This window comes from Heterocephalus glaber, unplaced genomic scaffold (genome assembly GCF_053883595.1).
Source record: "Heterocephalus glaber isolate CG9 unplaced genomic scaffold, H.glaber_assembly_v1.0 deba00000676, whole genome shotgun sequence".
Taxonomy (NCBI): domain Eukaryota; kingdom Metazoa; phylum Chordata; class Mammalia; order Rodentia; family Bathyergidae; genus Heterocephalus; species Heterocephalus glaber.
This window is the reverse complement of record NW_028258156.1, coordinates 21659698-21682985: the sequence shown is the minus strand read 5'-3', so window position 1 is coordinate 21682985 and position 23288 is coordinate 21659698. Positions and strand designations below refer to the sequence as shown.

General features: G+C 38.0%; 1 protein-coding gene across 6 annotated transcripts in view; it reads right to left on the bottom strand.

The window, feature by feature from the left end:
* Cog5 (component of oligomeric golgi complex 5) overlaps positions 1-23288 on the bottom strand; it is a 316280-nt gene that overhangs the window by 280686 nt on the left and 12306 nt on the right. For all 6 annotated transcript variants that reach the window (XM_087206494.1, XM_087206496.1, XM_087206495.1 and 3 more), the window contains exons 4-5: positions 18883-18937; positions 18714-18783 (exon numbers count right to left, since the gene is read on the bottom strand). In XM_087206494.1, the coding sequence (XP_087062620.1) occupies positions 18714-18783; positions 18883-18937 (125 nt within the window). The remainder of the gene's footprint in view (positions 1-18713; positions 18784-18882; positions 18938-23288) is intronic.

The following is a 23288-nucleotide window of genomic DNA, read 5'->3' as shown; positions in this document are numbered from 1 at the left end:
CTCAGGAATTTCTTTTGTTCTCAGTTTTATTACTTGTCTCCCCAACAAATGTAAACCGTTGTGCACTGAGCCTGTTGTCTGTAACACCTGACAACCGGTGAAGGTGCTGGGCCCTGATGACTTGTGCTCTCTGTAACCAATGTAAAGTGCTCAACTCCTGCAAGCCCGCCCCCTCTCAAGAGTATAACTTGCCCTGCTCCACCCCAAAGGCAGGTCAGTCTCTTTGTGGACAAGTCCCAGACTGACCCACTGGAGTTAAAAATAAAACTGTACACTTTGCCTCCAAAACTTCTGGGTGCATCTTCCATTCTCCCGGACTACCTGTCTGTATGTTCTGGCTGGTGCTCTGCCCTTACACTAGCATGGCAGCCCCAAGGTAGCTGAGCTTTTTACATGGACAGTAGCTTTCATAGCACAGAAATAAAGCCTGCTGTGCCTCTTAAAGGCCCTAGGAGGAGCCGAGTTGCGTGGAGCTGAGCTGTGTGGGCTGCTATTAGCACCACCCTCCACCCCAGGGGAGGAGCTGAACCGACAGGCACCTGCACCCCCCCTTCCCAGACCAACCCCCCCCACCCCAGCCTCTGGCCTGTGGACTGCACTGGCACCTGGATCCACACCGCAGAGGCACAGGGGGTCATGAGGGCCACTGTCCTGAGCTCCAGAAGATAAGAGCAGAAGTGAACAACAGAGAGGGCCTCTCTCAGGCTCCTTGATGAAAATTGAAGCCCACTGGAAAAGTGAAAAGAATCTCTGCAATAAAGGCACACCAGACCACCGTAGTCGGTAAATTGGAGGGATCATCACCTCCCATCAGAGCCTGGACTATCTTCAGGGGAAGGGCAGCTGGAATCTGCAATAGAACCTGGTAGAGTTCAACCCTGCAGGAGGACAGGGAGCTCAACTTGTGCCTTGCAGCCAGAAATTGGCCTAAATCTCAGGGGTCTGCTGTTGGCTTGCAGAGACTCATTGACATAGATCTGCACACTGCTACCCACATTGTCTATTGTGATAGCAGAAACATACCCTAAAGGAGGCTCTTCATTTTTATTTTTTAGTTTCAATTTTTTTCCTCTTATTTTTAATTTTTATTTTATTTTTTCTACTCTTTAAATCTTTCTTTTTTTCCTTCTTTTTCTTTTTTTCTTTTCTTTCTCTCACTCTCTCACTCTCCTACATTGTTCTTCATCTCCCTTTTTGTTCCTGTTCCTGCCCTAATTTGGATTCCTTTTCTTTTCTTTTCTCTTTTTCCTTCTCTCAATTGTCATTGGTTTTAAAGGAAAGTGAATACAGTTTCTAGCGTCCCTATTCCTGTTAGATTGTTCTGTTCTTGTCTTTCTTCTTTCATTCTGTCTTTTCCTCTTGTCTTCAACAGTTTCCTAGAGTTTGCGTGATCTTCCTCTGTCCTCTGACCTCACTTCTAACCTTTCACTATCCTTCTACCTATTTATCCCTCCCTCCCCACCTCCTTCTAAATCCCCATCCCGAAGGGTAAAGTTGCTATATTGAAGAGTTTATTCACTATAAATATATTTTGGGCTGCCCTTGATTTTGATTTAATTCACACTGTTAAAGGTGATAGATTAATAACTACCACAAATTGTCATTTTCTAAGCTGTGCTTGATGCTACTGTTGTTGCTGATTGTATCACTTGGGTTAAGGTGTTGTGATTGGTTGTCCTTCCTGGTATAATGAAAATGAGATTGCCTCACACTCATTAGAGACTCAAAACCAAAAGGCCAAGTCTATCTGGAAGACAACTCTGACAGGCAGTCATTCCATAAGGGTTCTAAATACAAGCAACAATGATACTTACGATAAGCAATATCAAACTATCAACCCAGGAGTTAAAGCAAAAACAGTACCAACAACAAAAATAGAAATGAGAAGACATTTAATTTAAGCAAGGCACAAAACCCAGACATTCTGCTCACCAAAGGCTAATTATGGGGAAAACAAGGTGGAAAAGTCTGATAATCAACCACCTGGGCACCCTGAACTTATAGCACAGGAAGTAACGAAACAGGTAAATGAGGCTCTAGAAAAATTCAAAACAAATAATTTCTCAGATAAATACAGAGATGGTGAGCAGAATGAAATACATGATTAGAGACTCTAGAACAAAAACAGATTAAAAAAAAAATAGAACAGTTCAGGACCATGCTAGAAGCCATGAATGCCCGGCATAGGGAAGAAATGGAAACCATCAATGCCCAACATAGGAAAGAAATGGAATCCATGAAACAGATTCAAACAGATATCCAGAAGATTAAATACTCTATTCAAAGTATTCACAGCAGACTGAGCCAATCTGAAGACAGAATATCAGATATAGAAGACAGGATTGCAATCAGTGACCATGAAAAGAAAGATCTCTTACAAACCGTAAGGGACTGGGCCGGGGATTAGCTCAGTGCTTCCACCGCCTGCCTTGCAAGCACAAGGTCCCGAGGTCGATCCTCAATACAAAAAAAAATGGTAAGGGACTATGAAAAATCAATCCAACAGCTCCTAGATGACACAAAGAAGAATAATATAAGACTGATAGGAGTCCACGAAAAAGCAGGAAAAAGTACAAACGACATAAAAAAAAACTGTTCACAGAATTAATGACATACAACTTCCCAAACAGAGCAAAAGAACTTAACATACAGATAAGTGAGGCATATAAGACTCTGACTAAACATATAATAATCAAGATCCTGGAAACTGAACCAAAGAACAAAATACTGCTAGTAGCTAGAGAAAAGAAACAAATCACATGCAAAGGAAAGCCCATCAGAACCACAGAAGACTTCTCAATGCAAACCCTCAAGTCAAGGACAGCCTGGAGTGATGTATTTCAAGCCCTAAAAGAAAACAACCTCCAACCTAGACTGATGTATCCTGCAAAACTATCTTTCAAAACTGATGGGGAAATAAGATACTTCCATGACAAAGAGCACCTGAGAATCTTCGTGAATACCAAGCCAGCACTCCAAACTATTCTAAACAATATCCTAGAAAAAGACAATGAAGGTCACAACTCCATGAGGCCCAAAAGACCAAATCCATCAGGCAAGGCAAGAAATTAAAGACCAGGCCTCAAACTAGCACAGCACTGCTTCCCATCACCTTACATTTTTAAGGATTTGCTATGTTCTTACAGTGTTGGCAGAGACCAGCATTTTTACACTACTGTTATTGTCTTCCTCCTTCCTTTCTTCTTGATGCATTCACTTGTTCAGAGGATAATTGTAAAACCAGTAAAATAGATCTGTATTCAATACAAAAGTGTAGATAAAATTATTTGATATAACGACTAAAAAATAAACCCCTAAAATAGTATACAATGGAAAACACATATATATAAAATATATATGCACAAGAACAAGAGAAGTTTCATGACAGATTTCCTTCTCCACTCTAAATTCTTAAATTTTCTTACTTGATTTTAAAGTTTAAAAACTAAATTTAAAATTTCATTTAATTTAAAAGTTAAGACTCATGTATTTTAACAGTTAAAAACTGAAATGAGCTGGGGGGGGGGGGGTGCAACCTATAATCCCTGCAGTGAGGAGGCCGATGCAGGAGGGTTGCTTTGAGTTCAAGGCCAGCCTGGAACACATAGCAAGACCTTGTCTCAAAAACAAAAAACAAAACAAAACAAAACAAAATACTGAGAGTTTAAGCCAAGCATGGTGGTCCACACCTGTGATGCTGTAATCCCAGCACTCAGGAGGCTGAAACAGGAGGATAAGATCACCAAGAGTTCAAGGCCAGCCTGGGCTCCATAGTAAGATCAAGCCCACCTTGAACTACACAGTGAGACCCTGTATCAAAAAAAAAAAAAAATGAGAGTTTAAAAAGATAAAAAGATGGGCCGGGGATTTAGCTCAGTGGCACCATGCCTGCCTCAAAAGAGCAAAGTCCTGAGTTCAATCCCCAGTAGCAAAGAAGTAAATACATAAAAATTTAAAAATAAAAAGATAAAAAGAACACTTATATGATAATTTAAATGTCTCAATAAAGCTATTATATATTTCTAAACTTACATGTGTTACAAACTGGTAAAAATTTTAAAACTCAAATTTTTTTCAATAATTTAAAATGTAAAAATTTTCAACGTTCTATGTAAGGAATCATAAAGCCTTTAGAATTTACTTCTGCAAAATAGGCAATTCATGAGCAAACAATATTACTAAAATGAGTTAAAATAATCTTCAGGGTGATAATTACATTCAAATGATGTATTCATGTATATAAATGAGGCCAAAAGCTTCAGCTTTGGGAAGAAAAAGTCTTTCTGAGATGAGAGTTAAATGGGGATAAAAAACCAAAGAGAACAGGTATAAAAGTACTTTCTTCTAATTGGAGGTATACTCATAGGGATTTTATGTTCAAGGCAAAAACATCCTTCAAAACTATTTCTTTCCTGCTTCCCTATATCCCCTGCACTTAAATAGGAGCTTAAGAGACAAACAACAAGATTAAAGTTTCTCCAGTGTTTAAAATGGAAATAATCTGACAGGGAACAACAATAGCTATAACATAGCTAAACTTCCAGACTCCTTTGATTCAAAACAGTTTGAAACGCAGCAAATTTCTCAGATTTCCTTCCTAAGCTAAAACTCAGAAATTGATCCAAGAAAAAAGTAAATACTGTACTGAAAATAAAGATATCAAAATATTCCTAACCATATTTTTCTGTTTCCTCCTTTCTTACTTTTGTAATAATTTAGCCAATGTTACTCGGCTTAGTTGTCATTATGGTGTTTTTTTTAAGCAACAGAATACAGAAAATAAGCACTAATATTTAATAACAGTAATAAGATCATTGTCTTAAAAATAATCCTGAGTTCTCATGATTGTATAAATATAAAATTTTAAATATTAAAAAAATGGGGCCGGGATTTATCTCAGTGGTGTCGCTGCCTGCTACAAAAGCACAAGGACCCAAGTTCGATCCCTGGTACCAAAAAAAAAAAAAAAATTCAAAAAAAGAAACTATCATTGCTTCACAGAATCATAGCATTTTACAGTTATAAAAGACCATAAATGCAGTTCTTTTTTCACTGTAAGGAGGATATAAGTTTGTTCATTTTCATGCAACTAGTTAAGAGTAATGAAGAACTGTAGTGAGCCTCATAACTTCTAGTTCACAGTACCTTGAAATAAACAATGCTTCATCTGTGCGTTATGAATCTGGTTTGTAGTTTTTCTTTCTTTACCTACAGCAAGTTTCTGAAAACTAGAAACTACATTTTTGTCTTTTCTTTTTTAAAAACTTGTTGCACTGAATCAAAAGCAAAGAATTCTAAACTTAGAGAAGGAAATTCTGTATGCTGTACATCGGCTATAAAAACTTAAGCAAGAATTCTAAACTTAGAGAAGAAAATTCTGTATCACCGTCTTTGCTGTACATTGGCTATATAAGCTTAAGTAAGTAACTTTCAGAATCTTAGTTAATTCACCTAAAAAATTATGGTACCCTAAAAGCAACTTCTGCCTTTATATTATAAAAATTGAATGATTTAGAACATTTGAAAATATTTTATAAATTAAGACCTGCATAAACATAAAATTTTTAAATCATGAATAGCTAGGTGAGAAAAACAAATAAGGTTCTTGAAAATTACTGTCAAAAGATTAAACAGAGGTGAGAAAAAAAGAAATGCAGGGTTATTAAAAACAATATATGATGTACATAATGACTGTCATACTCCTTGATAATTTTGCTAATAAAAACAGGCCTATGTCTTCACATTTTAAAATATTTTGAAGTCTACTAATGTCAAACTTAATTTCCATTCCTTGTCCAAAATATCAGAATATTTTATAGAATTTCATTTTAGGGCTAGTATAGCTTAATGGTAGAGGGTATGTTTTGAGATTGAACACAGGGCATACACAAGGCCCTGGCTTCAATCCCTGGCACAAAGAAAAATAAAAAATTCACTTTACCAGGGCAGGTTTGTATATATATGAGTATGACTGATTTTCTCCATTATACAATCCTTGCACATTAATCCATTCTTTCAGTAAGACAAAGAATTCTAGTGAAAATTAATGTCATGTTTTTCAGTATAAAATAAGAAAGTGATCCAAAAAATAATCCTAAACAATCATATTTTAAATCTGATTCAACTATAGGGAGGATTGTTTTAATGTATATTTTATCCTGAAAGTAAAACTCTAGCTCGGTGGAGAAAACTCCTACAGCGCTCTGACCACTTCAAGAGCCCACAAACTTTTCAAGAAAGTAGCTTGAGCACATCCTCATAGGTTCACTTATCTGAAGGCAGATGACCTTGTAACCTTAGCCAAAACTGATTAGAGATCAAGAAAACAATACTAGCTCAAAGGAAGCCACACAAGGTCTGTCACCAGTTGCCAGGGCCATCAATTAGCCAGTCACTATTGTCTTTAGAAATGAATGAATACCTGAAAGGGTAGAAACTGAGGAAGTAATAAACAAAAACAGAGAGAGAGAGAAAGAGAGAGAGAGAGAGAGAGAAAAAGGAAGGTAGGGAGGTAGGTGGAAGGGAGGGAGGCAGGCAGGCAAGCAAATGAGCAGAACAACGAGCAAGTGAAAAGAAGAATCAGACAAATCATGGTCAGTCCGTAGTCTTAGTAAGGATAGAAAGATTCAGGGACTGGGGTACAGAAAAAGGTAATTGTTAGGTTTCTGTTATAGCCTGAATAATATTCCAATGCTCTAAGATACCTATTTAGCTAGGTATGACAACAGCTTCGCATGCAACCGCATTGCCTTGAAAACATACTTTTAACTGTCCCTGAAAAAATTCAAAAGTATCTCACATCCACTCTCTGCAGAAAACCAAGACATCCAAACTCATCTTAAAGGCTGAATTTCTTTCTTTTTTTTTTTTTTGGTACCGGGGATTGAACTCGGGTCCTTGCACTTGCGCAGCAGGCGGCAAAACCACTGAGCTAAATCCCCGGCCCATTGAAGGCTGTATTTCTAAACTGCTAGAGGACACATGTACAAGTACATAAAAATATAACACCATGTATGTTCTGTTCGGGCACACATGCTGTGTGGTTAGAAAACATTTTAACTTCACCAAATATTACTTGGTACACAAAAAGGAACAAATTATTTAATTCATTGTACCAGGTAGGGGCTGGGGATTTAGCTCAGTGGTTTCGCCGCCTCCTACGAAAGCACAAGGACCCTAGTTCGATCCCCAGAACCAAAAAAATAAATAAATAAATAAGTACCAGGTATATAACATTATGCTAAGGCTGGAGATTCAGATACAGTAATCGTATATTATCACAGTCCTCAAGCAGTTCAATTTTACATGACAGCAGAGGGAAGAGAAAAAGAAGATACGAAAGGGCTGAATGGATTCTCTGGCTGTAAATTAAACTAGAACAACCCCCCACCCCCCAAAAAAAAGCTTATCAGGTTTCTTACGCTTGCAGAGCCTTTCTTTGGTATGATCTTCTGATGCAGAATAAGGCGAGTTTATAATTTGGTCTCCTGAGTGGATTCTCCAGTGTTCATTTGGGCTGGAGCTCACACAAAGGACTTTTCCCATTTGCTACACACATGTGGCTTCTCTCCCATGCCAATCTGCTGAAAGCTTCTAGACGTAGGGGTTGTGTGGAACTCATCTGCACTCTTCACATTTCAACTGGCTTTGCCTCTGGAACTGTTCAAGTTTTCAAAACTTCCCCCCTTGTGCTTTTTGGCTTCTCTATTAAGTCTCTAGAAGGCAATCCTATTGAATCTTTCAAATATCTTCAGTTTTGCTTACATTTCTTCAGAAATGATGTGCTGCGTGATCAGCTCCCTGTTCCCATCCTTCTCTTCTAAGAGGTATCTGGGCTACTGAGGTTCATTTTTCATTTGGGTTGCCAACTCATCTTTAACTTGAAATGTAGAAATTCCTGTGCTGTTTCCATGGTTTCTGGTCCTTCCAGGCACTTTCTGCATGTTGTACCTCCTCTTGCTCCTGCACCTCGGCCTGCAGCTCCTCCCACAGCATGGTTAGAACTTCACCAGCACCAGGAGCTCCAGGATCTGGTACTTGGCACACACCACCGTCTTCTAAGCTCACAGACCAGGGTGGGAGCCTCACTGGGCAGGTGTTTGACAGCTGTTACAATTTAGATATGGGGTGCTTCTCACCAGCCTCATGTATCTGGAAGGTGAGTGGATCTTGAAGATACTACACTCATCAGTGGACTCATCCACTAATGAGTTCAGCAGTCAGATGTTCTGTTGGAGGTGGAGCCTAGCAACAGGAAGGAGGTTACTGGGGCCGTGCCCTGGAAGGGTGCATCTCCTCATCCAGCCCCTCCCTGCCCATTCTGCTCCCTGGCCACCATGCTGTGAGCAGCTTTCCTCCCCGCCCAGACCCTTCCACCATGCCATTTCTGCCTGGGAGCCAGCCGACCACAGTCTATAACCAGGAGCCAAAATAAACCTGTCCTCCTTTAAGTTGTGAACATCAGTTCTGGTGTCCCAGCTATAAGAAGGTGACTAAGGCAATAACAAAACTGTCCGATAGGCCAGGAAAAGATGTCCCTGGTGTGAGGTTTCTTTCTGTGAATGCTGGATTCCTGTTTTCAAATATGTTCATCTCTTCAATTTTTAGGACCACAAGTCCCAATAAGACTCCTGTGGAACTTGCAGGGAGGGAGCTGCAACTTTGCCTGGCTTCCTGATTAGCTGATTTGAAATAAGCCACACAAAGAATGCAACAAACTCCTACTTGAGATACTTCCCCTAAGGTTCTTTCTAATGTGGAAAAGAAGTAGGCAAGTCGACTATAATGAACAGAGCAATGCAGGTGCCTGACACATTTGACAAGAAATACCATAAGAAATCACCTTCATCTTAGCCCTGCAGGTCAGCTAAAACCAAGATGTCTTTACTTTGGACACATTTTTAGGCGTTTTCAATGGGAAGCTAATAACCAAGTCTGCCATTACTGAAAATAGGAAGCCTACAGGCCTCATCTCTTTAGAACAAACATCAGGTCATTTTCTCCTCCTGAAAAGATTCTTCAGTAATTCCTTATTAAGAAAGAGAATACAGTGCCGTGTCTCTTCAATGGGCACATGAGCCTCTTCACGGTGTAGTCTCTGATTAGCTTTATCAACTTTACCTTTCGTCATTTTAAAAATATTTATCCTGAGTCCAAATCATACTGAATTCATAATTTCTGAATGTGCACATAATTTTCACATTCATCCCTTTGCACATCTTCTTTCTTCCCTAGTCAGAATGTTCTTGACACTCAAAGAGATTCTAACGGACTTCCAACAGATGTCCACTCCCTTTCTTGGGCAAAACAGTAATTTTGACTTCTTTTTGGCTCCTTTAATATCATATAACTATGTCCATATATCTCTCTCTGCATAGCTTTACTCAAAACACTTTAGCCAGGCCAGGCATGATGGTGCATTCCTATGGTCCCAGCACTCAGGAGGCTGAGCCAGGAGGATCTATGAGTTCAAGGCCAGCCTTGGCTCCACAATGAGGGCAAGGCCAGCCTAGACTATAACAACAAAAACACTCAGTCAAAAATGAATTCTTACCCAATATTTACCAATTCATTCTAGCTTGTAAATGTGATATATGTTGAAAAGTATTTGCTAAGAGTTCAAACTGTTAAGGACTTCAGTAAACTCACTTCAAATAGGTATTCCTACAATGTAAATAAGGTAAGTATACTCCTTAAAGCTCCTTTAGAACTGACCTCGACTGATTTGACAATGGAAACATTTAAAAGCATGCAAATATTATAGCCTGGTTCTTTCTCACTTAGTAGCAGCAAATGCATTTTGCCGCACCAATCACCAGCATCTCACCAGTAGGCATCACCACCCTCACTTTTTTTTGGTTAATACATGCACTCTAATATGCACAAAGTTCAGTTTCTTGTTACTTCTGTTTTTCTTCCTAATCCATTTCCCAAGGTTTCTGGGAGTTTGAATTTATGGTGTTAATCCTAGACTACTGGAATCTACATCTCGCCAAGCTCTAAGGCAAAGTAGGGGAGTTGACTGAGTTTAAGTTAGTGTTTGTCTTAGGATAGTGGTGAGTCCTGATGCCATAGAGAAATAAAGGAAATCCTCTCCGAAGGGCTCAGATATTCCTGAAAAGAATCTTTCAAGTAAAATACTCAGCATATATCAAAGATAACCAGGAGACTAGAAAAGCTGGACTCCAACAGAGATAGCAAACACCACAAAGATAAATCTGCAAAGATCACAAACCTATTGAACTCAAGGAACAAAACGCCTTATCAAAATATGTTCAAAGAAATGAAGTCAAGAAACAAGAAATATGACAGATGATAAAGCATTTTAGGAAAAGAAAAAGAATTTCTAAAAATAAGACACAGTGACCAAAGTTTAGCAAAATAAGACTAATCTAATCACAACATAAATAAAGGAAAGAATTAATAAAATGGAAGACCAATCAGGAAAAGAAAAAAGAAAAAACTCCAGAGAAGCCCAAGAAAATACAAAAAACGTTAAAAGAACAATTAAAAGAGGGTAAGAGAGGATAAGTAATAAAGTTGAGTTCAGGTTTAATCAATCTAAAGAAACATGACAAAGAGAACGGTACATATCTGAAATAATGGCTTAGAAATGATTAAAGAGATCAATTTACACAATGAACAAGAAAAATGAATCACAAGTGAGATGAACAAAAGAAAACCTATTTCTGAGGTTGAAGGGACTCAAAAAGGAGAGAAAATCTTAAAAGAAGTCAAAGAAAAACAGCAGATGGTCTTTAAAAGACCACGGTCAGAATGACAGATTCTCAAAAACTAATGTGGCAACTAGGACACAATGGTGTGATATCTTCTACATGCAGGAAGTAACCAAGAATTCCACAAGGAAGCTTGGAAGTTCAGTTCTAGATTGTCCCTCACAGGCCCATGTGGTTAAAGGCTTGGTGCCGCCGGAAGGTAATGGAAACATCTAAGGAGTAGGGCTAGTGAGTGGGCTTAGGTCCTTGGGAACTGACCTCAAAGGGTAGTTTGGGACACAGGCCTTTTTCTCCTGCTCCTTCACTTCCCCTCCTTACGGTGAAGCTTCCAAAACACACTCCCACTATGATACGCTGTGTCAAGCCAGGCTGAAAGCAACAGGGCCAACTGTTCATGGAATAAAACTAAAACTGTGAGCCAAAATAAACTTTTTCTCTTATTAGCTGATTATCTTAGGTACTTGTTACAGTAATGGAAATCTGGCTAATACAAAGGAAGAAAGGTACAAAGACAGTAATCCAATTGATAAATGGGCAAAAAATTTTAATAGACATTTCTTTAAAGAAGACACAGAAGTGCCCAGAGCCAGGCATGGTGGTGAACACCTGTAATTCCAGCACTCTGGGAGGCTGAAGCAAGAGGATCACAAATTTGAGGCTAGCTTGGCAACCCAGTGAGCTCCCCTCTCAAAATAAAAAGTACCCCAGTACCACAAAAAGAAAAGATGATTGATATAGATAGGTAGGGCCAATAGACACAATCAAACATGCTCAGTATCAGTAGTTATTAAGGAAATCCAACATAAAATGACTATGAGACATTACTTCAAATCCAACAGGATTGGGTCTATTAAGAACAAAATAAAACAAAAATGCTGGCAAGAAATAGAGAAACTGGAATGTCCATATATGACTGGTAGGAATGGAAAACAGTGCATCTCCCATAGAAACAGTTTGGCATTCCTCAAAATGTTAACCATAAAGTTAAATGATATAACATATATACTCTTGGGAATATATAAATCAAGAGAATTTTTAAAATACATTCCAAAAAAACCCCACACAAACACAAAATCTTACCCACAGCAGTCTTCTTTATAATAGCTAAAACACAGAAGCTCAAATTTCCATCAAATAATCGATAAACAAAACTATGGCCATATAATATTTCATATACAATGAAATGTTTAGCCATAAAAGAATGAAAGAAATACTGATATATGGCACAACGTGGATGAACTTTGAAAATACTGTGTTAAGTGATAGAAGCCAGAAACAAAATGCCACATAATGTATGATCTATTTATTGCACTATGGTCTGATAATATACAGGGGATAACTTCAATTCTTTCACATTTATTTAGACATGTCCTACGAGCTAGCATGTGGTCTATTTTGGAGAATGACCAATGTGCAGCTGAAAAGAATGTGTATTCTGATTTTGTGGGGTGGAACACTCTGTAAACATCTATTAAGTCCATCTGTTCAATAGCTTGGTTCAGTTCTAGAATTTTGTTAATTTTTTGTCTAGATGATCTGCCTATCTGTGATAGTGGGGTGTTGAGGTCCCCCACTACAATTGTATTAGTGCTTATTTGGTTTTTCGCGTCCATTAATATTTGTTTTGTATAGCTGGGGGCATTCATATTTGGTGCATATATATTTATGATTGTCATCTCTTCCTCTTTGATTGTTCCCTTCACAAGGATGTAGTGACCATCTTTGTCTCTCTTAATTAGTTTTGGTTTGAAATCTACTTTGTCTGAAGTAAGATAGCTATCCTTGCTTTTTTTCTGGGTTCCTGTCACATGGAGAACTGGTTTCCATCCTTTTACTTTCAGTCTATGAATTTCCTTTTGAATTAGGTGTGTTTCTTGTATACAGCATATTGCTGGGTTTTGCTTCTTAATCCAATCTGTCAGTCTGTTTCTTTTGATTGGTGAATTGAGGCCACTGATAGTTATAATTGAGAGATACTGACTCATCATTGTCATGATGTTTTACTGTTGTTGGCTCTTTTATTTCTTATTTTCCCCCCTTTCGCTTTAGTGTCTAACCTTGCGTGGTACCTTCTCTCTGTTGGGCCTCATGGAGTTGTGACCTTCATTTTCTTTTTTCAGGATATTGTTTAAAATTGTTTGGAGTGCTGGTTTGGTGTTCGTGAAATTTCTCAGGTGTTCTTTGTCATGGAAGTATCTAATTTCCCCATTGATTGTGACAGATAATTTTGCCAGATACAACAGTCTAGTTTGGAAGTTATTTTCTTTTAGGGCTGGAAATACTTCACTTCAGGCTCTCCTTGATTTGAGGGTTTGTGTTGAGAAATCTGCCGTGATTCTGATGGGCTTTCCTTTGTAGGTGATTTGTTTCTTTTCTCTAACTCCCTGTAGAATTTTGTTCTTCTTTTGGGTTTCTGGGATCTTGACTATTATATGTCTAGGTGTAGTTTTTTTTGGTCATGGCTAGTTGGAATTCTATACGCCTCACTTATCTGTATGTCCAATTCTCTACCTCTGTCTGGGAAGTTTTCTACTATTACTTCTGTGAACAGTTTTTTTATGTCAATTGTACTTTCTCCTGTTTTTTCATGGACTCCTATGAGTTTTATATTATTCTTTTTTTTTTTGGTACCGGGAATCAATGTTATTTTTCTTTGCATCATCTAGCAGCTGTTGGATTGATTTCTCATGATCCCTTACTATATTTAAGAAATCCCTGTTTTCATGGTCCTTAACTACAATCCTGTCTTCTATACCTGATATTCTGTCTTCAGATTCTCTTAGTCTGCTCTGCATGCTTTCAATGGAGTTTTTAATCTCCTGAGCATCTGTTTGAATCTGTTTCACGGATTCGATTTCTTTCTTATGTTGGGCAATCACGTTTTCCATTTCTTTCTTATGCTGGGCATTCATGGCTTCCAGCATGTTTCTGATCTCATCTATTTTCTTATCTGTTTCTGCTCTAGAGCCTCTAATCATGTCTTTCACTCTGCTCACCATGTCTGTATTTATCTGGGAGATTATTTCTGTTTTGAATTTTTCTAGAGCCCCATGCATCTGCTTTGTTACTTCCTGTGCTCAGTTCAGGGTGTCCAAGTGGTTGCTTATCAGACTTTTCCACCTCATTTCCCCCAGAATTTCCTTTTTGTGGTGTGGAAGCCTGTGTCTGTGCCTTGCTTAAGTGTCTTCTCATTTTTGTTTTTGGTACTGTCCTTGGTTTAATTCCTGGGTTGATATTTCAAAATTGCTTAATGTAGGTATCTTTGTTGCTTGTGTTTAAAACCCTTGTGGAATGACTGCTTTACAGAGGTGTCTTCCAGATGTAGCTTGTGTTTGGGTTTTGAGACTCTAATGACTCTGAGGCTATTTTATTTTCCTTATACCAGGAAGGAAAACTAATTAGATCAATCACATGTTAGCCCAAATGACATAGTCAGCAATACCACAGCATCAAGCACAGCTTAGAAAATGACAATTTGTGGTAGTTATTAATCTATCACATTTAACTATGTGAATTCAATTAAAACCGAGGACAAACTCAACATAAGTTTATAATGAATAAACTCTTCAATATAGCATCTTTCCCCTTCAGGGTGGGGAGTTAAAAGGAGCTGGGGAGGGAGGGACAGGTAGAAAGATCAGGAAAGATTAATGGTGAGGCCAGAAGACACAGGAAGATCACACAAACTCTAAGAAGTTGTTAAAGGCAAGAGGAAAAGGCAGAATGAAAGAACAAAGATGTGAACAGAATCACCTAACAGCAACAGGGAGGCTAGATACCAAATTTACTTTCCTTTAAACCTAATGATAATCAAGAGAAGGAAAAAGAGAAGAAAAGAACAATAAGGGAGAAAACCGAATTCAGTGCAGAAAGGAACAAATGGGGAGATGAGGAGCAATGTGGGACAGCAAGAGAACGAGTGAGAGAGACAAAGAAAAGATAAAAGAAAGAAAAGTAAAAATTTGAAGAGTAGAAAAAAGTAAAAATTAAGAATTATAAATAAAAGGAAAAAAAATTTTTTCTTATTTACAAATAGCAAAAAACAAAAATTATGAGCCTCCTTCAGGGTATGTCTCTGCTGTCACAGTAGGCAACATAGGAATCCCTGTGCATATACAAGTCAATGAGTCTCAGCAAGCCAGCAGCAGACCAAGTACAGTGGTCTGATGTGTCTTTATTGTAGAGATTCTCTTTACTTTTCCACTGAGCTTCAGTTTTCATCCAGGAGCCTGAGAAGCCCTCTTTCTGTTACTAACTTCTGCTCTATCTTGTGGCGCTCAGGACAAGGGTCTTTATAATCCCCTGTGCCTCTGTAGTGTGGGACCAGGTAGCAGAAAAGCCAGAAGGCCAGAGGCGTGCGGGGGGACGACACAGGATGGACTGGGCCTTGGAGGTGCCACCGCGGCTAAGCGGACCTCACCGTGGCATGGGTGGGGCCCAGGACGGCCGAGGAGCTTCAAGCTGCTTGTCCTACCTGGCTGGTTGGCTAGGAGAGTGTTGGATCTGTATGATCTGATTATATGAGCTACCCAGAAGAGTCAAATACATAAGAGACACAGCAGATACAAATTGAGAACTGTGAGACAGGGAGCAGGTACAGGGAGTGACTGCTAACATGACCAAGGTTTTTCAAATAATGAAAATGTTCCAACATTACAAGGAAGTGGTGAGATAACTACTTTCACAAGGCACAATACGGTAAACATGAATATAATAAAATTTCCCTCCCTTGTATACCAGGTTTTGTTTATTTTTGGTGCGAGTGAGGATTGAACCCAGGACTCTGCTGTAGCAGAGTAAGAGCTCTAGCTCTGTAAGCAAGAGCTCTAGCACTAAGCTACATCCCCAGCCATTTTTATTTATTTGGCAAAAGGATCTTGCTAAATTGCCCAAACCGGCCTTAAAGTCAAAATCTCCTGAGTTAGCCTTTAGGATTATAAGTGTGCACTACCATACGCTGCTCAACTGTACACCTGAAAGTGGTGATTTTATGGTATGGGACTTAGAACTCAATTTCTTAAAATGAAGGCAACTTCTAACAATACTGGAATAACATCAGATTTACATACCCCCCATCTTAAACAACTAAAAAATTGAACAAAATATATGAAATAACTTTCAGACAACAGGAATAACTGAACCCTAATGGATAACAAAACTCAGGGCTGGGATTCCTGGAAGAAAGAAGAAAAAGATTAACAACTGTCTCAGGTTGCACTGGGAGACAATTTTCTGTTTGTAGCAAAGGGAAGGGGAAGGCAAAAGAGCATGACAGTTTCATAGGAAAACAGACTTCAGGAAAGCCCAAAAAGCTGGAGTCTATGGGCAAATTGGTGAGTAAAACACTGTGGAAAAAAGGGAGGTTACACAGATAGAAAGTAGGATGGCTTCAAATTCCTGAGTGACTACTAATCTGTGCATATGTGAGAGAGAACAGAAGAAAAGCCTAGTGAAAACATCACAGTCCTCCCTCATATACCCACCAGCCACAGGAGAAAGACCTAGTAAGAGAGGCTCAAATACCCTGAGGCTAAAGGCTGTGCTACACCTCTCCTTACAAAGATCTAAAACCACACCTTCAAAAAATTAAGCTGGTTCCCAGTAACTACTTATATGTGAAAAAAGAGAATAAAGTTCTGAGCCCGCTCTGGAAGGCTGAGGCAAGAGGATCGCAAATTCAAGCCCAGCCTGGGTAATGTAGAGACTTTGTCTCAAAATAAAAAACTGAGAGAGCTGTGGATGGAGCTCATTGCAATGGCCGGGGTTCAATCCTCCACATTTCAAAAAAATAAAAATAAGGTATAACACTACTTTAAACAATCCAGGACCCCTAAACATACAATACACATTTTCAAAATCCAACCAAAAAATTACTAAGTACACAAAGAATCAAAACATAAACACAGAAAAAAGAAAGCTCAACAAACAAAAACAAACCCAAAAAGAAATGCTGACATACCTATATAAATACACTCTACATGTCCAAAAAGATAAATGAAAATACAAATTTCATAATTTAAAGATGTTTATAAAAGACAAAAATAATAAACTACTACAAAAAATACTGGAAAACTACTGTACTATGTAAAATTTGAAAACACATAAACTAGAGCCTTTAAAACAGAGATCAATAAATTTACAATCATTTTCAGGTAGATTACAGATCTAAACATATGAAACAATATAGCTCTTGGAAGATGATATAAAATATCTCCACGATTTCCAGGTAGGGTTAAGTTCTCTCAAGGCACAAAAACAATAACAAAGAAAAACTGGGTAAATTTAACGTCTATCCACCAAGACATGAGAGTGAGAGATTAAAATAAAATTTAAAGAAAACCCTGAGACAAAGCCAAAGGGATGTTTGAAATTCATGTTATACAGGAATTAATATTAAGTATCCAATCTCCTTGGTGAGTTCATTCCTAAAAGAACAAAAACATACTCGCACAAGTTAATACGTGTAACAGCACTGCTGACATGAATACAAACCAACAAGAACTCTCACACTCTCTTGGTATTTGTGGCTTAACCCTTTGACAAAATAATTAGGCATTATCTAAATAAACTTTAGGAGAAACCCTTTAACCCACAAATCCCAACTCTAGGATAAACCTTATAAAAAGCGTATTTACATGAGCCACCACATTTGTACAAAACTATTCAGAGCAGTATCACAACGGTCCCAAAATTGAAGCAACTGAAAAAGGGCTACCAGTAGAATGTTGAAATAATGGCATACTCTGCAATAAGAAAAATGAGCCAACTAAACAACGAGAAACATGGACAAATTTTTAAAAGCATACTATTTTCAAAAGCTAAGGTATAATTTTAACTTATAAAAACTGATGTGAGGGGCCGGAGATTTAGCTCAGTGGTGCCACCGCCTGCCTTGCAAGCGCAAGAACCCGAGTTTGATCTTCGGTACCAAAAAAAAAAAAAACTGATGTGAGACCTTGAAGAACTTTAGCAGGATGATAAAATAGGACTTTCTAGCACTCCAGCATGGAGAGACAGCAATTTGAAAAACTATCCATGTACAGAAACACCTTTACACAAGCAAAGGAAACCAAGTAAGACATTATAGCACCTAAATATAGCACAGAAAGAAGACACATTACCCAACCCCAGGCAGTTAGAGAAAGATATGCTTTGGACGGGGAAAAGACAAAGAAGCAAGACTGCACTTTGTTTCTGACCCTAGCACCAGGCTTGCCGCAATAAAACACAACCTTACCAGGATGACGTGCGCTTTATCCCTGGGATGCATGGATGGTTTGACATACACAAATTAAAATGATGCACCATTTCTATACACTAACGATAAAAAAAAAAAAAAAAAAAAAAAAAACCAAGAAAATAATCCCATTTATAATACCTAGAAAAAAAAGACTTAGCAATAAATTTAAACAAGTAAGCCAAAGATTTGTACATTGAAAGCTATAAAAGACTACTAAAAGGGGCCAGGGACTTAGCTCAGTGTTTCCACCGCCTGCCTCACAAGCACAAGGACCCAACTTCGATCCCTGGTACCAAAAAAAAAAAAAGACTGCTAAAAGAAATTAGGACACAAAACAGTAAGTAACTGATTATACACAGCAATAATGACAATTGAAATAGTTCATGTAGTTTGGACATATAGTTTTTTAACTGGATACCTTGATATCTTATTTTAAGGCTTTTTATTATTTCCTCCCTTTCTTCTAATGTTCTGTTCCCATCCCCTTGTTTCTTCTGGACTCATACTTTTTTTTTTTTCAGTACCAGGGACCAAACTCAGGACCTTGCACTTTCAAGGCAGGCGCAGTGCCACTAAGCTAAATCCCAGGCCCTGGACTCATACTCTTGACATCTGCCTACTTATAAAAATAGCATGAGGGCAAGCTCAAGGATCGGAGTTTGATTCCTGGTACCAAAAAAAAAAAAAAAAAAACCAGATGAATAATAAAGTAAAAAGAAATAAAAGGGAGAACCTACCTGAAGTCTTGCTAGTTGTGCAGTACGGGCTACTATTTTATTGTATGGCTCAATAATTTTTGCTTTCATCCTAAGAAAATACAAAAAGTAGTAAGAATAAAGCAATTTTCAAAATGTCAATGGATAGAAATATCTCCATTTCATACATTAATAAAAAGAGCTACAGTACCTATCAACAGCTCCCTGTAAAGCCCCAATTCTCGCCTGCATCATCTGAAGAACGCCTAGGAAAACATAACAACTTATGTTAGTTTTACAAATTTACAAAGACTCATACTGTGTAAAAAAAAAAAAAAAAAAATTTATTTAAAAGAAAATATTTTTAAAAGAAAATATATATGAATTGATCAGTTTTTCCATTGCTAGTACAAAATACCTGATATTCTCCACTTAGAGGAGGAGAGGTTTAATTTGGCTCACAGTTTCAGTCCATGGTTGGCTAGCTCCAAGGAAGAAACAGCATGCAGAACTGCACAGTACAACAAACCTGATCACTTTATGGTGGCTGGGAAGCAGAGCATGGGGGATGACCACAAGAAAGAAAGAGGCCAAGGTCCAGAGAAAGACATCAAGGTCACTCCTCCATGACCCAACCAGACACACCCACAAGTTTGCTTTACTAATCTCAAGCCAATTGACTTGACAAGATTGTTACAAGATACAAATACAATTTTAATTTTTCTGCCACCATTCTAAACCAAACAGCCAATATCTTCTATTTGTACTGGTATAAAAAGCCTGTAACTAGCCTCTTCCTCTAATCCTTGGCCCACAAAAGGCAGCTGAGAGAGAGCAAAGTGTGATAACTTCATGGACACAGTTTCAATTTGGAGTGGTGAAAAGCTAGAACTAGAATTAGACAGTGGTAATGGTTGTACAATATTGTAAAGGTACTTAACACTACTGAACTGTTTATTTTTAAATGGTTAAAATGATAACTTTTGTACTGTATTCTATCACAATTATAAAAAAAGGTGCCATGAGTATTTTTAAAAGTCCAAATTGTTTCATTCTATTCACTATATTAAAACTATACTCCACAGCTTAGTTGATAAAGCCTTCATGATCTGGTCGTGGTGTACGCTCTGCCTATATATAATCGGTACTGCCATCATGCCCCTATTGAGTGAGACAACATCCCCCAACTAAGAATCCCTTACTATGCTCTTTTACACTATACTCTATTTTTACTTCATACCACTAAATAGGTAATTATATATTCATTGTATATCTATATAATATTTTACTGTTCCACTAGACTATAAATTCCTGAGATTAAGGGAAATATCTTTTATTCACTACTATATAAACAAAGCCTAACTCAGAGTCATTCTCAGCTAACCAATCAAAACATCTTTGGATGAATTATGCTGCATATAAATAATAGTCACAGACTGCAAACACAATGCTGCCTTCAGTATACTTACAACATATGGAAAAAATTCTTACAAAACTATTTTCAGGAAAGTACATTTTAAATTTTATTATTTAGGCTTTCCATTTCTACAGATTTTATTTTGAATTTTACTCTTTAAAACTTGGTTTCTAGGGCTGGGGATGTAGCTCAGCAGCACAGCACCTGCCCGGCAAGAATGAGTCCCTGAGTTTGATTCCCAGTACACTCCCCCCAAAAAACTCAGTTTCTTTATATGTACAGTGGGCATAGTTGTAGTTCTGAAAGCACAGTAATCCAAATAAATGTAAGTAAACATATGCTGTCACACATTAAATGAAGTAACATCAGAACTAGTAAACATTCCTCTTGCTTACAAGAATGTATTAATAGTCTCAGTCCAATGGACTCCCCCAGAGACCAGAGGATTTCCGGTTTTGTCTGCTGCTTTTATGGTTAATTCACCATAAATTTCCGAGAATCAACTACCCTTCTCATCCTTTTTATCACCATTTCTTTACATCCTATTATCACTACAGCCCCCTGTTAAAGGGTTTCCACAAATATTCTACTAAAACAGATCTTATCAAGGTCACATGAAATCTCGAAGTTGCCAAATTAAATTGTCAGTTCTGTCTTTATACTATTAGAAATTCATGATATACTTGACCACTCTCCTCCCTGTAATATTTTTGCTCTAGGTTCCCAAGTCAGTATACTCCCTGGGTTTCCTCCTGTCTCATTAGTTGCTCCTCTGTTAGATTTCTATGAATTGGGTTATCTTCAAGACTTGATATTCTCTTCTCCATCTACACCTTTTGACAATTTTAGTCCTAGTGTCCAAATATATGTTCAATAATTTATACACAAACACACACACACACTTATCTACATAAAGAGATTTTCTTTATATCTGCCTATATATACAGGCACATACACACAATCACCACCCCTAAATCTGCTATGTCAAATTTAAGATGCATAACTTTTTGTTGTTGTTTTTTGAGACAGGGTCTCACTATTTGGTTCAGGCCTTGAACTCACTATGTAGCCCAGACTGGCCTCGAACTCATGGCAATTGTCCTGCCTCAGCCTTCTGAGTGCTGGGATTAAAGGCATGGGCCACCCTACTGGCTTTAAGATGCATAACTTCTGACCTACCCTAACCCCAATAAAAACTGTAATTCTCCTCAGTTGATCTTATCTCAGTTACTGTTATGTCCTGTATCTAGATGTCCCCCTAAAACCTCATGTGCTGGGCCGGGGATTTAGCTCAGTGGTGCTGCCACCTACCTCACAAGTGTAAGGTCCTGAGTTCGATCTCACTGCCAAAAAAAAAACCTCATGTGCTCATAGCTGGGGCTTTTCGGAGCTTGCTGGATCTAGGGCATGTGATACTGGGATTAAGGTGTGTGGTACTAAATTAGTCCACTGATTGGAATTAGCATAGCTCTGAGTATGACTGAATGGATTTACCGAAGATAAAAACCTCACCCTGGATGTGAGTGGCACCACCAAAAGGCTTGTAGCCTGAATGAGATAAAAGGGACTGGCAGGCTCAGTGCTGCTTGCTGCCTCCAGCCTGCCATGCCATGAACTATTTCTCCTCTGCCATACCTCGATGCATGCCACCCTGCCTTTGAGCCAGCCAACTATGGACTGAAACCTCTACAAACTGTGAGTTGAAATAAACCTTTCCTCCTTTAACTTGTGGGTGTTAGGTATTCCGTCTCAGTGATGAGTAAAGTAATTAAGACAATTCCTCATACCACTATCCATCCAATTATTCAGAACAAAATTTTATGGATCCCTAGTAGTGACTACTGTATTCTCCCTCAGCCCTGTCAGCTTGTATCAACAAATCCTATCTTCTGTGCTTCCGTTTTATCCAATCAACTTCTCTCTTTACAACCACCACTCTAATTCATCAACTATTTTAATGGCTTCATAGTAATCCCTAGTTTCACCCTTGCCTTTCTACACAGCTACCAACCCAAATGATTTAAAACACTATTCATCTCATCACACAACAATAGTCCAACTTAAACCCCCAAAGGCTTACCTCTGCTTTTAGAATAAAATCAAAAGTCCTTTCCAAGATTTTCTCCCTTATTCACTAAACTCATTCACTAAAATCTTACTGGCCTTCTCTCTACCCTTCAAACATGAAAGATAATTCCTATTCCTGCCTTCTCGTTTAATGTTCACCAAACTTAGACATTCTTCTTCCTAGATCTTCACATAATGGCTCCTTATTCAGAGCTTCTGGCCATCCTAGATGGTTAAGGACTCCTATTGCTCTTCCTCCACTCCACCACCTGTTTTATTTTTTTTGTAGGACTTAAAAAATACATGAAGTTTTCTACTTGAAAACTGTTTGTAATCTACCCCCCCAACACACACACAACTGGAACATACATTCCATGAAGACACCAAACATGTCTATTATTCATACATGTCTTATACCTAACAAGTTCTAAATTTCTATTTAATGACTGAACAAATGAATAAATGGGGATGGTTGTTCTTCTTAATAAAACAGACTTACTAAATGTACCTCTGAACTATTATTTGGCAAAATTTTTACATATATTGGGGGAAAAGCAGATGGAGAAGTTAAGATTAAGATTCAAATTTTCTAATATGTACACTAACAACTCAAATTAACATTCCAATAAGTGCTTAGTGGCCCCCAGAATCGCCATGGTTGTTAGTATGGATTTTGAAGTCAATTGGAAGCAAATTCTGGCTGTTCAACTTTCAAAGTAAAGGCTGCAGTGATGATGCATAAGTTACTTGAACTGGATTTTCTCATTAGTACATGGATAATAACGATGAAGACAACAACAACCACAACAATAGTAATGCTTTATTGAAGCAAGTGAAGAATAGGTGAGGAAATAAGTACAGAAGATTAGTCCATTGCCATAGCTCAGTGGTCACCATTTTTTATTACTTTCCTTAATGATCAAGTCTTCAAAGCTTGTTTATACCAAATGGTATTTAAAGACAGCTTGAAAACATTAAAAATGTAGTACTAAAAAAAAAAAGTGCTTAGAAATACACACTATGCTGAAATGAATACTAACTTATACCTACAATCAAATAATCTTTCTACATTCAAATAACTTGGAGAACACGCTTTCTACATTCAAATAATTTGGAGAATATGCTTAGCTCAT